General features: G+C 47.9%; 1 protein-coding gene across 4 annotated transcripts in view; it reads left to right on the top strand.

Annotated features, from left to right (window-relative positions):
• Nucleotides 1–14,132, top strand: part of PAMR1 (peptidase domain containing associated with muscle regeneration 1) — a 150,134-nt gene that overhangs the window by 70,396 nt on the left and 65,606 nt on the right. Inside the window, exons 1-2 of one of the 4 annotated variants that reach the window (XM_032413904.1) lie at nucleotides 7,652–7,668; nucleotides 10,280–10,381. The exons of 2 other annotated variants lie outside the window; for them this stretch is intronic. Coding sequence is in view for 1 of the 2 variants with exons in the window: in XM_032413901.1 (XP_032269792.1) it covers nucleotides 7,596–7,668 (73 nt within the window). In the remaining variant the exon portion in view is untranslated. Of the gene's footprint in view, nucleotides 1–7,316; nucleotides 7,669–10,279; nucleotides 10,382–14,132 lie in introns of those variants that run through there. One more of the 4 variants, XM_032413901.1, reaches the window with a different exon arrangement.

Here is a 14,132-nt window from a genome sequence, read left to right as displayed (position 1 = left end):
TGTACAAATCTGATCCAGTCACTGGTCCTCAAACTGGTTCCCATTACCCAGAGAATAAAGTTCATGGTTTTCAAGGCCGGCCTGCATCCCCACCCTCTGTATTACGTGGTCCTCTTCAGCCCTTGTCCTCTACTCTTCCTGCCCTCTATTTTTCTTTAGGTCTGAAGCTCAATGTCATGTCCTCAGGGAAACGTTTCTGACCCTCAGACAAGATTCCCCTCTGCCCCTGCCAGTTACATGCTTCTAGAATGTTCTGTCCTCACACATGTTGCTCTTCACATTTGCTCAATGTCTCATTGCTTTCTGGTTTACAAATCCACAAGGTGAGGGACCACACAGGTTTTATTCAGAGCCATATTCCAAGGACCTGAAATGAGGATGGGCACATAGCAGACATGCAATAAATTGAACTGAATAAGTGAGCAAATGATTTTTATCTGGGTAAGTATTTGTGCTTTCTCTTTGGCTTCCTTCCGTGAAAGAAGTCAAGTTGCTTTACATACAAATCCTACTTATCCCAGTGAAAAATATAGCAAGATTGAACCAGACATTCAATGCAAGGGACCCCCCTCCCTCAGGTTTTTCTCGGTCCCCTGACAAAGACTCTCTCCTTAACCAAACTTGAGTCAGGCTTCTCTAAGGTTTTTTTTTTTTTTTTTTTTTTTTTTACTAGACCCCATCCTTGGGCCTTATCCTCAAGAGCAAGAATCCCAATTTAGTGAGAATCTCCCATCATAGAAATCTGATCAGCCTGGCCTGCTTTCGGCAAGAATCCTGTGAAATCGTTTTGCCAGAATCCTCCCCTTTCCCTTGAGTTTCCTCTTGGTAATTCTCCATCCACTGATCCCTACCCTGTTCCTTGGCTATAAATCCAAACTTTTCCTTGTTATATTCAGAGTTGAGCCCGGTCTCTCCCCTACTGCAAGGCTCCACTGCCCCGGTCTCTTGAGTAAAGGCTTCCTCACCGTCTTTGACAAGTGTCAGGATAATTTTCCTTTAACACCTGCACAGGGTCCATTCAGGACAGTCCTCTCAACTTGTCTTCACACAAGGGGCCCACTCTGTCCCTAGACCTCCAACTAGCAGCATAAATGTACAAGGCAATCTATTTTTTCAGACGTGAATTTGTTTCAAATTAATTCAGGAACATAACCTGACTTACATCACGAGACCTGAGGAAAATGATAGCTGTTTAATTTCAGGTGAACATCTGAAGGGAGGATTTTTTGAAAACTCTTAAGGTTAGATGTCCATACATAGTTATAATAGGCCACATCGATTGAGCTACCATTATGTACGCCAGCCTCATTTTAATCTTCTCACCAAGATGATGAGGTAGCTTTTTTCACAGACGAGAGAAAACTGCGGCTCCGAGGGGCTGGAGAACTTGCCCAAGCTCACCGAGCCGGGAGTAGAACAGCCTTGATCCATACCGGATGTGCAGGGCTTGATCCCAGGACCCCAGAGATCATGACCTGAGCTGAAACCAAGAGTCGCCGCTTAACCGACTGAGCCGCCCCGGCGCCCCTGTGGTCAGAATCTGTGCCAGGAAGAATGTGGCCAGAGAAAGAACCACAGATGCACCTACCCCCGAGCCTGGCTCCCCCGGGGAAACAGAGTGGAGCCGGGCCAGACCCGGAGGCAGAACATTATTGCTCCTCGTGTAGGTTAACAGCCGGGATTCATTAGGGCTGGAGACTTCCAGGGTGGGCAAGTTCTAGCAGGCTCTCCGGTGGAAGGGCCCTTTGTCTTTCCCGCAGACCTACCCCTCTCCGGTCTCTGGCCCTGGTTGACTTGAACTTTGTGTTCTGCACAGCTGATGAAAACCAAACTTAATGACCCGTTAGGCTGAGATGTTTCTCTCAGGTTTGCAGACCATTCTACCCTAGCTGTCTTTTCTCTGCCTTTCCTGGCAGTATGGCTACGCTCCGCTGCTGATCTGAGGTTAGAGCTTGGAGCCTTGGGAGCTGTTGGCATGCACAAGACAGCCTTCCCTGCTGCTTCTTCCTGTGTATTCACATGCAACCAGCCTCCCCGGTGGCACAGAAAAAGGGACAGGTTTTGCTAGAGTGCCTCATCCTTTCAAGTGAAAATTAGTGGGTATTGTGACTTGTAATTAAATGGGTGGCTTGACTCCATCTACTACAGCCAACTGTTGATTTCCGAGTGCTGATTATAAGTAGATAATTCTTAATTCCAGGTATCATCCCCTACTTCCCAGCATGGCACTTTGCCTTTTTCACCCCCGCCTTTCTGGTGATTTATTTCAGCCAGAAGTGGGTGTCCAAGATAAGGGCAGGACGGGGAGCTAACGGTAATAAAAATAGCTAACATTTACTGAGTGCTTGGTGTATTTTAGGCACTGTTCTGAGCGCTTGACTCCAACCCTCTGGGGGCAGGCTGCATTATTCTTTCCACTTAACAGATGAGACTGAGACCACCATGGGTGAGACAACCTGCCCAGGTATATGCAGGTAGTAAGTGCTCCAGCTCGATTCACCAGGAGGCAGTGTGGTCCAAAGCAAGTGCTTTTAAGGCAGAAATGGGGGGGGGGGGGGGAGGCCAGGGGGAGGGCCGGTCCTTCAAATATCCACTGTGCAGTTTGTAGCCTAGACACAACAATTGTGCATACCAAACCACGTTCCCCAAATCCAACAAATATTTTGTCAACTTTTCAATGTCGATTTACGAACACCAGGGATTCTAAAATAAGTTGGGAGTTTGCAGATCCTCTCGAGACTTTGAAGAAGGCTATGGCTCCCTCTTCCTCCAAAAAATGCACATACAGAATTTTGCATATAATTTGGGGAGGTTTGAAGACCCTCCAAAACTCCCTCCCAAGAGACCCCATGGGATCTAGGTTAAGAACTCCTGATTTAGAACAACACTGAACTCTATTGATATGAAAAATTGAGTTGACTATAATGGGAAGAGAGGAAACTAAACTTGTATAGGAAAATGGAAATTTGTGGAGTGCTGTATGGCCTCGGGCAAATGACTGACTTTTCTGTGTCCTAGTCATGGCTCCCCCTCCCTCTGTGAACCTGGGTTTATTGTGAAGTTCAACAAGGTAACATTGGATCAAGGCTTTGAGTTCCCCAGAGAAATATGTCCTGCTTCTTTTTGAGAATTCCTTTCCAGACTCTGTAGCCCGAGGAAATTCACAAACCCAAATTAGACAACAAATTAGCAGGGAATAGTTATACTGCTGTGGGCATTCCAGAAAAAGGAATGAGGGCCTGTTTCCAGAAAAAGGAGTGAGGGCCTGGAGGAGCAAAGACCTGGCACTAGGAACTTCTTTAGGTTCATCACCTAGAGTCCCACCCTGGTGGGGTACAGTTGCTGTAGGGATGAGCCTGCTGGGTGATCTGTGTTGATAAGTGGTTGAGTGTGTGTGTGTGGGGGGGAGGAATGGAGATGAGAGAAGAAGGAAGTGGTAATGTCGGCTGATGGTAGGAACAGACTCCTGAGAGGCTCTAAGACCAACAGTATTTGGAAACTAAGTCACATCCTCTCCAGTCCCATCATCAAAGCACATGGGCTGGTTGACCAGTTACAAAGTGAACCTCCCCTCTTCTTACCTCTGCCCTCCACCCTTAGATATGCTGCCTTATGGTATTTCCTCGCCTTTTAAAGGCTATTCTTGGTGCTTATTTTAATCAGATTTGGCCTGGATAGGGAAGTTGAGGGTGAGGAAGAAGTCCTATACCATAGGATTTCCTTGGTGTCAGACTCAGGCCCATAATACAGATAATAATATTTATTGAGCATTTAGTATGAGCTAGGCAGTGTCCTATGGGCCTTATTATGTACACAGTCTCCTTAAATTCTCCTGTCTCAAAATTTCATGATTATTTCCATTTACAGATGAGAAAACTGAGATTCAGAGCATTAGTTAGCTTGGTTTAGGTCATTGTACTGGGAAAAAAAACCCAAAACCCTGCCTTTCCTTTTCCTGGGTGTATCCCATACTCTCATACTTCTACCACACTCACTTTGGACACTTCTGATATGTGTGACTTTTTTCCCCCACGAAGCAAGTCTTTAACACCAGCTGGGTGTCCTACAATTGTATTCAATTCTGACCGTACCTGGAGAGAGCATCACATCCCACAGGTCAAGGGCTCAGTCCCATGAGACTTTCCCCCCACTTCAGACACCAACTTAAGTACTAGGTCCCCAAGTTACCCACAAGTCCTGTCCCATTTGGCTACAATATGGAGGGTCCCATGACTTCCTCCCCCTTGGATTCAATGACTTGCTTGAGGGGCTCACAGAACTCAGGGAATCTCTTACATTTACCAGTTTATTATTATTATTATTATTTTAAAGATTTTATTTATTTATTTGACAGAGAAAGACGCAGCAAGAGAGGGAACACAAACAGGAGGAGTGGGAGAGGGAGAAGCAGGCCTCCCGCTGAGCAGGGAGCCCAGGACCCTGGGATCACGACCGCCGAAGGCAGATGCTTAACGGCTGAACCACCCAGGTGCCCCTACCAGTTTATTAAAGGAGGTGATGAAGGATACAAATGAACAGCCAGATGAAGAGATAGGTAGGGGAGGTCTGAGAGAGTCCCAAGCTTCTGCCCCCGTGGAGTTGGGGTGCATCATCCCACTGGTACATGGATGTGTTCCCCAACCTGGAAGCTCTCCAAACCTTATACTACTGGGATTTTTATGGAGGGTTCCTCATGGAGGCATTACTCACCATTAACCCCATTTTCAGCCCTCTCCCTTCTCAAGAGAATGGGGGTGGGGCTGAGGCTGAAAATTCCAACTTCTTGAACGTTCTACTGACCAGCCACCATCCAGGAGCCCACCCAGAGTTGCCTGATTAGGACAAAAGACACTCGTATCACCCAGAAAATACAAGGGTGTCAGGAGTTCTGTTCCAGCAACTGGAGGCAGAGACCAGCACATATTTTGTATGATCTCACAGTCATTGAGTCAGAAAGTGGTGAATCAAGGTTTTGAACACGGGTCACCGACTGCCGAGTTCTTACTCACCATCACTTTGCTGTGATGGGCCCCAGAGGCATGGCTGGGATTTAGGAATTTCTCTGAGAAGAGCACCTGTGCCAGGCCCCTGTCTATCCAGTCTGTCCTGAGCCCTGGCGGTTCTACCTTCCCTAAGTTTCTCCCATCATTTTCCCCTTCCACTCCATTGCTTACTGGACTCTGGGCATCTGTCAACGGTCTCAGGGATGCTCTTGGTGCCGGTCTTGGCCTCCTCCATCCCTCAGTCTGGATGCCAATGTGACTTTTCTTCTTAGAACTTTGCTTTGGGCCCAGGACCCCCTGCTCCTAAACCACTAGAGCTCCTCATTCACTACAGAATGAAATCCAAACACCATAACCACTTGCTTCCTCTTTTCCTCTCTCTGCTGCATCCAAACTATACATATTGTCTATCCTCTTGCATTAGCTTTTGTTCTGATACTTACATTTTTATCAAAACTGTTTAAAATGCATTTTAATGGTATACGTTGCCATGGATCCTTTGGGGACAAGAATAAATATTAAATTGTAATATACACAGCTAAATACTCATCATTTCCCAGTGGCCCTGGCCAAATTCAGTCCTTCCCCTTAAAAAGGTCTCCTCACACCCCTCCCTGGATTGAGATCCTATCTCTCTCTCAGGCTCCAGGTGAAGCTTCCCCAGTTTAGGTAAACCTCCCACTGCCCTGGGCCTGAATATCACCCACTTCTCCCAACTTTTGTTCTTCATCGGACTGTACAAACTGGGACCAAGCATGGGCTGAAGCCCCGGCACTTCCCTGAGTTAGACCTGGGTGTGAATTCTGCTCTGCCATTTCCAGCTGAGGGATCTTGAGCAAGTTACTTCATCTCTGAATCTGTTTCTGCATTCATATTATGTGGGTAATACCATCTATTGTATGTGTACATGTGGTTAAATGCCATATTCACAGCATCCTAAGAGGTGGTAGAGACTGGTGGCTAAGACAATAGCCCTTGGACCTGGGTTCAAACCCTGGCTCTAGCACTTACTCACATTGTGACCTTGGATGAACTATTGAATATTCAGTGACTCAGTTTCCCTATCTGTAAAATGGAGATGATAGGTTTATTATAGGAATAAGTGAGTTGATACATGTAGGGTACTTAGATGCTTGGCTCAGAGACATTGATTAAAACAAATTGGCTGTTACCTTATAAAGCATTCTTTCTCCTTATTCGAGATTCTATTCGCTATCCCTGTGATGAAGTTTTAGAATATAAGTGAGGTTCAGTAGGGTGCAGTCCGGAGCTGATGACCAAGAAAGAATTCTTGAGACATCTTTTGTGCAAAATGGTGGTTTATTAAAACACGGGGATCAGGACCCGTGGGCAGAAAGAGCTGCTGCCCTGGGGTTGGGAGGGGTGGCTGATTCTATACTTGGGAGTTGGGGGAGGTAAGGAAAAGGGAGGTTTCAAAAGGATTTAGGTGTGTTAAAGAAGACTCACAGGATACCAGAGGGCTTGCCATTGTCAAGTTAAGGTGGTTTTTCCTTCTAGCAAGGCAGTAACAGTAAGATAGCTGGGAGCTTCCTGGAGAAGCATGACACTGCCCGCTTCAGGTATCCGTCAGTGGGCTGCAGATTATAAGGACATTTAATTGTATCTACATTCCCTTCTGGAAGCTAGGCCATTGATAGAAATGTTTTGTCCTTGTACATTGCTGAGACACTTGTAAACTGAGGGAGACTCATGTCCTGCAAGACTGTGAGCTCTATCAGATAACCATTTGTTTTTCCTTTAGGGCAGCCAGGAGTGCCTGAGGAATGTCACACGTGTCCCACCCAGGAGTGGGGGGTGGGGGGATGTTGCAGGGGGTCAGCTTGTGCTTTGTCTTCAGCCAGCCTTCTGCTCCCTCATCACCTGTGCCTAGACCGCCACTGTCACAACCGAGGCAGTGTCCTGTATGTTCTTTTATGCCTGAGCCCAATACCCTGCCTGGCATGTGTACAAGATCTATTTATGCTGCTGAACACACCGTGATGGGTATCATGGGAAGATGCCTACAGATGCAAAGGATGAGGTTTCCAAATTGTGATCACCTGGAGCAGATGCTGAGTGGGGAGGGGAGCTTGGGGATAGAGGTGGAAGAGGAGGAGGGCTGGCTCCCTTCCCCCCCAGCCCCCCCCCAAACCAGGCTCTTAATCAGACTCAGAGTGTGCCATCCGGGCAGGACTCCTCTCCGGGCGGGGGTGGGGGTGGGTTTCAGGCCTCACCTCAGCGGCGCCACAGCCCCGCCTACCTCTGACCCCATCCAGGGTGCTGCCCGCTCCCCTGCTCTCACCCGGCTGGCCTCCTGCCCCGCCGAGTCCCTTCCAGCCGCAGCCCGGGGCCTCCCCGCCTGGCCACACCTCCCGGGCCCCGCAAGGGTTAAGGCAGCGGAGAGGAGAGGTTTGGGCTGACGTCGCTCTGGCTGAAGGTGGTTCCCCTCGGATGAGGATGGGAGAGCCTGGCGAGCTGAAACCCGAGCTCCCGTTCAGCTGGGGCTTGGGGAGGTCCCTGTAAGAGCCGCCTGCCCCCAGCCTCCCGCGGTCCCTCCGTAGCAGTCGCTCATCCGGCACGGGCTTGGGAACGATGGACCTGGGCTGCTGGACGCAGTTGGGGCTCACTTTCCTGCAGCTCCTTCTCATCTCATCTTTGCCTAGAGGTACCGTGAGTAGCGTTTAGGAGCCCCCCAGAGGTATTTCCCTCCTCGGTACGGTGGGGAGCATGCCTGGGGAGCCCCAAGGGATGGTGCTGGGCGGGGGATGGCCAGCGCTTCTTCTAGTCTTGTCTAATCTTAGGGGCTTGGCTGGTGGTGCTGGAGCGTCTGTCCTCCCTGAGAATGTGACACCGTTTTATCATCCCAACTTGTGGGACTGAACTGCCTCAGGAAGGGGTACCAGCTCTAGTTTACTTTGCTGGTTTTCGTTTTATCTTTGTAAAGCACAGACGTACCTCCGGGAATCTATCCAGTCTGACTCACCCACTCTGACTGGCAAAAGGGAGAAGTTTCCCCTGGAAAGAGCCCCCTCAGAGGTGAAGCGGGAAGGAGAGAAACCAATCAAGAGCAAGGCTTGCAGCAAGGGTGTCCCCCCCACCCCCCCACTGGTGAATGTTGCTTGATGAAATGTTGCTTGTCACACCCTTCAGAACAGAGCCCCAGCATGGGAGATTTACCCACTCAGCATATATGCACTTCCTTCCTGATAAGAATGAGAAAGAAGAAGAGAAAGCCAAGGTTAAAAGTGCAAGCCGTTTCTGGGGACACACAGTGTTTGTTTAGAAAGAGCCCTGGCTTGTGTGTTTTTCACTATCATTTTCTGAGCCGCAAACCCCATGTCAAATGAGCTCCCGGGGCGAGGGAGGCTGAAATGCGACCCAGAGCTCTTGGGGGCCTCTTGGCCCAGTGAGGGGATGGCAGGCTTGTCTTGTCATTGCTCGCTGGCAGACAAGGAAGCAGGGACTTCTTAAGAGCCTTTGTCCTTATTTATGCAGCTCCAGCGGGGCAAGGTGTCAGGAGGTAGGTGGGACCTCAAGAGGGAAGGACAGGCTGACATGGGCAGATGTGACAGAACAGGGCAGCTTTGATAGGAGCAGAGAGCGTGTGAGCATTTGCTACTCGCCTTCCGTGCTGGTCACCTGTCACCTTGCTGGTTACTTGTCACCTGTGTTCTAGAGAGGTGCATACTCTGTGGCTGCAAGTGGCTGGTGAGTGTCCCAGAATGAAACAGGGTAAGTGGGGTGGTGAGGGCATAAAATCAGCAGCCTACTGTATGGATGGGGGACTTAACCATAGGCACAGCCCTTCATGATGAACAAAAAGCCAAGATACATGGGGGAAAAAAACCCCAACAAACCCATTTTGGTCAATACTTTCCATCTACCTACAGCCCACTGGCCCCAGGTGAAATCTTCTCTCTCTCAAACTGGAGTGTTTCATTTGAATTTTGCCTCAATGGCATCTGGAGTAGCCCAAAGACAATAAATAATGAAGGAAGAAGGAGCCCCCATGAGGGGCCTTGATAATCCATAATTACACAGACCCTCACCTAGGGGTAGGTCGAGGACTTTATATTAGGATTCCTCCCTGCTCCATCTCTGCCCCTCCAGGGCGTGGTGGCCCTAGCCCAACTCCAGGGGAGGCCGGTTCCTTCCCAGAGCACCAGGGCTCCAACAACTTAGCTTCCTCCTGACTACGTCAATGCTCCCCTGCTTCCTTTTTTTTTGTAACGTGGCAGGTGAGATGGCTTAAGCTCATACAAGTTAAAGAACAAAGCTCAGCTGCCCCTTCCTTCTTGCCAGGACCTGGAAAAAAAAACAAACATTTACTCCTGACCCGAGAATCTTTTACCCTTTGCTATGGAAAAGCTTTGAAGGAAGGGTGTCTGGTTTCTTGGCAGTCAAGCTGCTGACCGAACCAGGGAGCAACTTCCAGCAACTTCATGTGTCTAGTGAGGATATTTCGGTTGTTGAAAGTTCACTTTCAGAGGAGGAGATGGAGGAATAGAGTCGAGAAGGAAAATATTTCTTCAAGTAGTGAGTGAGTCCACTCCCGTCTGGAATGCTGAATCTGGCCGGGTCTAGAAAAGCCTGAAAGCAGATTTCATCTCATTGCTTTTGTACAAAGAGGGGTTTTGATGAAACATAAACACCACTGGGATGGTACGGGAGGTTGTTGCTCATCGGCACGGGACGCATGTTGGAGGGTGAGAATGCAAACATTAGGCCAAGTGATAGCCCAACATAAACAGCATGGGGGGGCGGAGAAACCCGACTCCACTGACTTCACCAAATAGCAGGAGCCCTGCCAGCAGGATCCTGCCGAAGAGGAAAAACTCATTTAAAATATGTGGCTCCGGGGAATGAAACCTTAATATGGAAGCAAGTGTTGCTTCCAACAGGCATTAGCTTGTGGGGAACAAACATAAAGGCAACCGGGGAAGATAATTTGAAGCCCAGCTATTCAGTGGGCAGGAGCAGTCAGCCGAGAAAGGGAATGTGGAAAGAAAGCAAGGGGGAAGGAGTGGAGTGGCAAGAAAAAATTCGATGTTGGTTGATAATGGGATGTGTTAGCAAATTCCAAGGAGAGAGCTATGAAAACTGGGCCATCTTAGCTAGGGTGGATTTTTGTGGGGACCATGAAGACAGTGTTCCTCTGACCTATACTCTGAGAGCTTTGGCTTCTCTACCAGGAAAATAATTTGATGGTGGGATCATGGATTTTGGGAGCTGGGAGTGACTTTGGAGATCATTTAGTTTGAGTACCTTAATTTCAGAGGACTATGAGATGAAACATCTCTGAACATGGATGATGTGCCCAGTCTGTGAGCCAAATGCTGCACATGGACATGTATGAATTCTCAGACCATGCTGATAAGGTAGGGCTCTTATTATCCTCCTTTTACAAATGGGGTTTAGAGAGGTTCTGTGACCTGTTCAAGGATACACAGGCATGGTTTCCCCAAAAAATTAAACATTTGACCTAGCAATTCCACTTCTGGGTATATTCACAAAAGAACTGAAAGCAGGAACTTGAACATAGATTTTGTACACCAGTGTCCTTTGCAGGATTATTCCCAATAGCCAAAAAGGAGAAACAACCCAAAATGTCCATCAATGGATAAACAAAATGTGGTGTATACATATACTGGAATCTTAATCAACCTTAAAAAGGAATAAAGTTCAGGCTACAACAGGGATGAATTTGAAGACATTATGCTAAGTAAAAGAAGCCAGACACAAAGGCCGAATGAATACCGTATGATTTTACTTATGTAAGGTATATAGAGCAGTGAGATTCATTGAGAAAGTAGAACAGTGGCCAGCAGGGGCGGGGGGAGACAGGCTGGGGGGAGTGAGGGCTTAGTGGGTGTAGAGTTTCACTATGAGATGACAAAGTTCTGGAGATGAATGTTGGTGTTGATTGCAAGAGAGACTGAATGGAACACTTAAAAGTGATTAAAATGGTAAATTTTGCATTACTTATATTTTGCTGCAATAATGATTAAAAAAAAAAAAGAATACAAAGGCAGATGAGCGTGGGGTGAGCCCAGACTGTCTAATTCCTGAGCTCAAGCTCACCTGGTACCTGGCTGACTTAAACCCACGCATCTAACAGATGGATCGATCATGCTGATGCACATGTCCGCTTGGCACAGCTTCACGACATGCGTGGTAGGGGACGGTCCTTGCCAGCTCCAGTTTTGGTGGCACCGTTGCGCTGTCTTGGGTGGCTGTGGCAAAGAAGGAGACTAGAGCTGAAGGTCTGGCAGTCTTTGGGTCAAAATGCCTGCAAATGTTTTGAACCTGAATGCTTTGAGGTAGGCTGGCCCTCTCTATGGCCAGACACCCCACCTTTTCAACCCACACGTATGTTACCAGCCACTCCCTACTGGCATTTGAGATTTTGACTGCCATTCTTGAGAGGGTGGGGTAGAAAGGGCGAGTGAAATCCAGAAGGTGGGGGGCTGAGTGCTGAATGGGGAGAAACGAGAGCGGGGGTTGAGTAGCTTGACAGGACTTTTAAAAGAAGGAACGTAAATATATACTAACTTGTGGGTTTTGCAGAACACGTAGAACCTCTGTGACCACCCACTCTTTGGTAAAATGTTTTATTCCCGTAAGTGTCCTTGAGCATGAGCTTTTGGTGGAAACAGAGGATGAGGCTGGGTATTGTGTCTGGGTCAATAAGCTGGGGGACAAAGCACCTTTGGGCATGGGCGTGTCTCAGAAATATCCCGAAGTCTTAGGGAGGGCTTTGGAATACCACTGGCGTGGACTGAAGGTTTGATTTAAAGTCAATTATATCTGGGTTACTAGATGTCTAGATGGCTAGACAGAAATGGCCAAGAGAATGGTGTCTGGGGGAATCTAATGACTGGTCTTAAGTGAGAAATTATTTCTACCTCCCCCGCTAGGGGCGGCCAATCCCCATGCAGGAGAAACTTCTCTACCTGCCTCTCCTGAGACCAGCTCTAGAAGCTGAAATCAATTTGGGGGTATGTGCAGGTTGGGGGAGGTGCCATTTCAGTGATAAATGGGGAAAGTTTGTGCTCCCCTTCCCCCCACATGGGGGAGGACTTGTTACCCTCACTCTGGGATATGGGAAAGTCACAAGAGCCCAGCTCCCTCTCCTCTTTTTTTGTTTTAAAGGTGAGGGAAAGGCAGTGTTTACATTTTCCAGTTCCTGAACTCCATGGAGTAGAGGACCCCAAGGCCAGCTGGAGCATTGAAAACTACCAGATCAGTGGCAGAAAGTCTAGCAGATTCCAAGCCTGGTCTGCGTTTAAGGAATTCTGTTTGTCAGCCATCATAAGATCTGTGCCAAAGCGTTAGGTTTATGGTAGAGAGGAAGAAGTGAAAATGTAGGAAAAAGCAAACCTGCTACCTGTAAACAAAACCACCCAAGGAAGGCAGAGAATTAGAGCTGGCTGGAGATATTCTACTCTCTTAATCAAAGGGACTTCTACTACTCCCCACTCAGCTCCACTCCTCTCATTTTGTCTTGGGTGCAATTATATGTGAGACAGACACAGAGCCCACTTTTTCTTGGGTATAATTCTATGTGGGTTGAAGAAGAAGAGTGGGTAGGGGTTATACCTCGAAGTCTTCACCCTTGTGACAGAAACACCAAACGGCCTCCCATCCTATCATAGATAAGGGATCTAACTGCAAGTTTGGCCACCCAAATAATTTGTGCAATTTGTGGTAAACACCAGGCACTGTCCTGTGTGCTTTACATTTAATTTATTTAATCACACGTGGAGGAACTCAGGCAGAGAGTGCTTGCCCAGGTCACATGGCTGGATATCCGTGTCTGGAACCCAGACAGTCTGACTCCATAACGCACGCCCTGAAACACTCCGTAACACTGTCACAGTAAGCGCTGGGTCCAACTATGGTAGATCGGCTGGCTGTATTCTGGCTGAATCATAAAGGAGCATGGTGTTAGTTGGGAAATCTGGTTATCTCTTGGACACTCTAAATGTCCTAAAGGAGGTGCTGAGCAGACCAAAACTCTAACCAGTTTCTGGGATAGCTGTCCCCAGGATCACGTGTCTTACTCTGATTCAGCATAGGAAGTGAGAATTTCTCTGTCTCATGGTCAGCTTTTATAATTAGACTCATGTGTCTGCAAAGCGACAGAATTAAAGATGATCCATGTTTCAAGTCCAGCCCTGACACTTTGTAGCTTAGCTCCTTTATGGATTTATTCTGTCAAGATCATCAATGTGTAAACAGGTTGTGGAATGGGAGAAGCAGGCCTGGAATGAATAAAGGAAAGTGTTTTTTCCCTTCTTATTTTGGCATAACGCAGTTGATGGATATAGCAGGGGATGGAGACACGATCCCCTTCCAGTAAAATTAAGATGGGTTTTAACCAATTCATTTCAACCTTGAATGAGGACCTAATGTCTACCTGACACTAATGTCAAGCAGGTAAGAGAAGTGCCCCCATCAGCTGGGCAGCAAAAGAGGACCCTATTTCTGTCACTCTCCTGCCTCTGCATTTGGACACATGCCCTTATTCCTGCAGGGTGGGCGTCTTTATCACCATCCTCTCTGAGGTCCTGGCTGCTTCAGAGGGCGGAGTTAGTGGTTTGGCAGCAAGTATCCGTGTGAGTAGAAGTCTGGTCTGTTGGTTTGGTGATTGGAAAACTGGGGCTGCCGCCAGAACGGAGTGACGAACACATTCAGGCAACGTTAGGTCATGGGGAGACATAGCAATTGTCCTCATAAGCTGAATTCATGCTTGGTTAAAAAAAAATTTCCAGCCAGTTTAATGGAAAACTACTAAATGGAGGGAATGCTGGCCCAGTTTGTTTCAAATCAAATGAATCATTTGAAGACTCTGGGGAACTAAAGTGTTTGTGTTTTTCAGAGTCCCCCCTTCACTTACTTCATAGGATCCCTTTGCAGGTGATCAATGAATCCCCCTTATGCTAGGATCTTAACTCAGGATCAACAGCAACAGTGCAACACACCCGAGATGTCCCAGGACAAGTTGCCTGAGCTTAGCTTCTAGCTGGTCATGTCTACTCCCCTATTTTCCCACATGCCCTTGGATGTGAGAAGGGGGGGCGGGGCTTGGCTGCCAGTAAAGAAACTTTGTTGCAGGACTTCTTGGTC

This window comes from Phoca vitulina, unplaced genomic scaffold (genome assembly GCF_004348235.1).
Source record: "Phoca vitulina isolate PV1807 unplaced genomic scaffold, GSC_HSeal_1.0 scaffold16, whole genome shotgun sequence".
NCBI classification, from domain to species: domain Eukaryota; kingdom Metazoa; phylum Chordata; class Mammalia; order Carnivora; family Phocidae; genus Phoca; species Phoca vitulina.
This window is presented reverse-complemented; position numbering and strand designations above follow the sequence as displayed.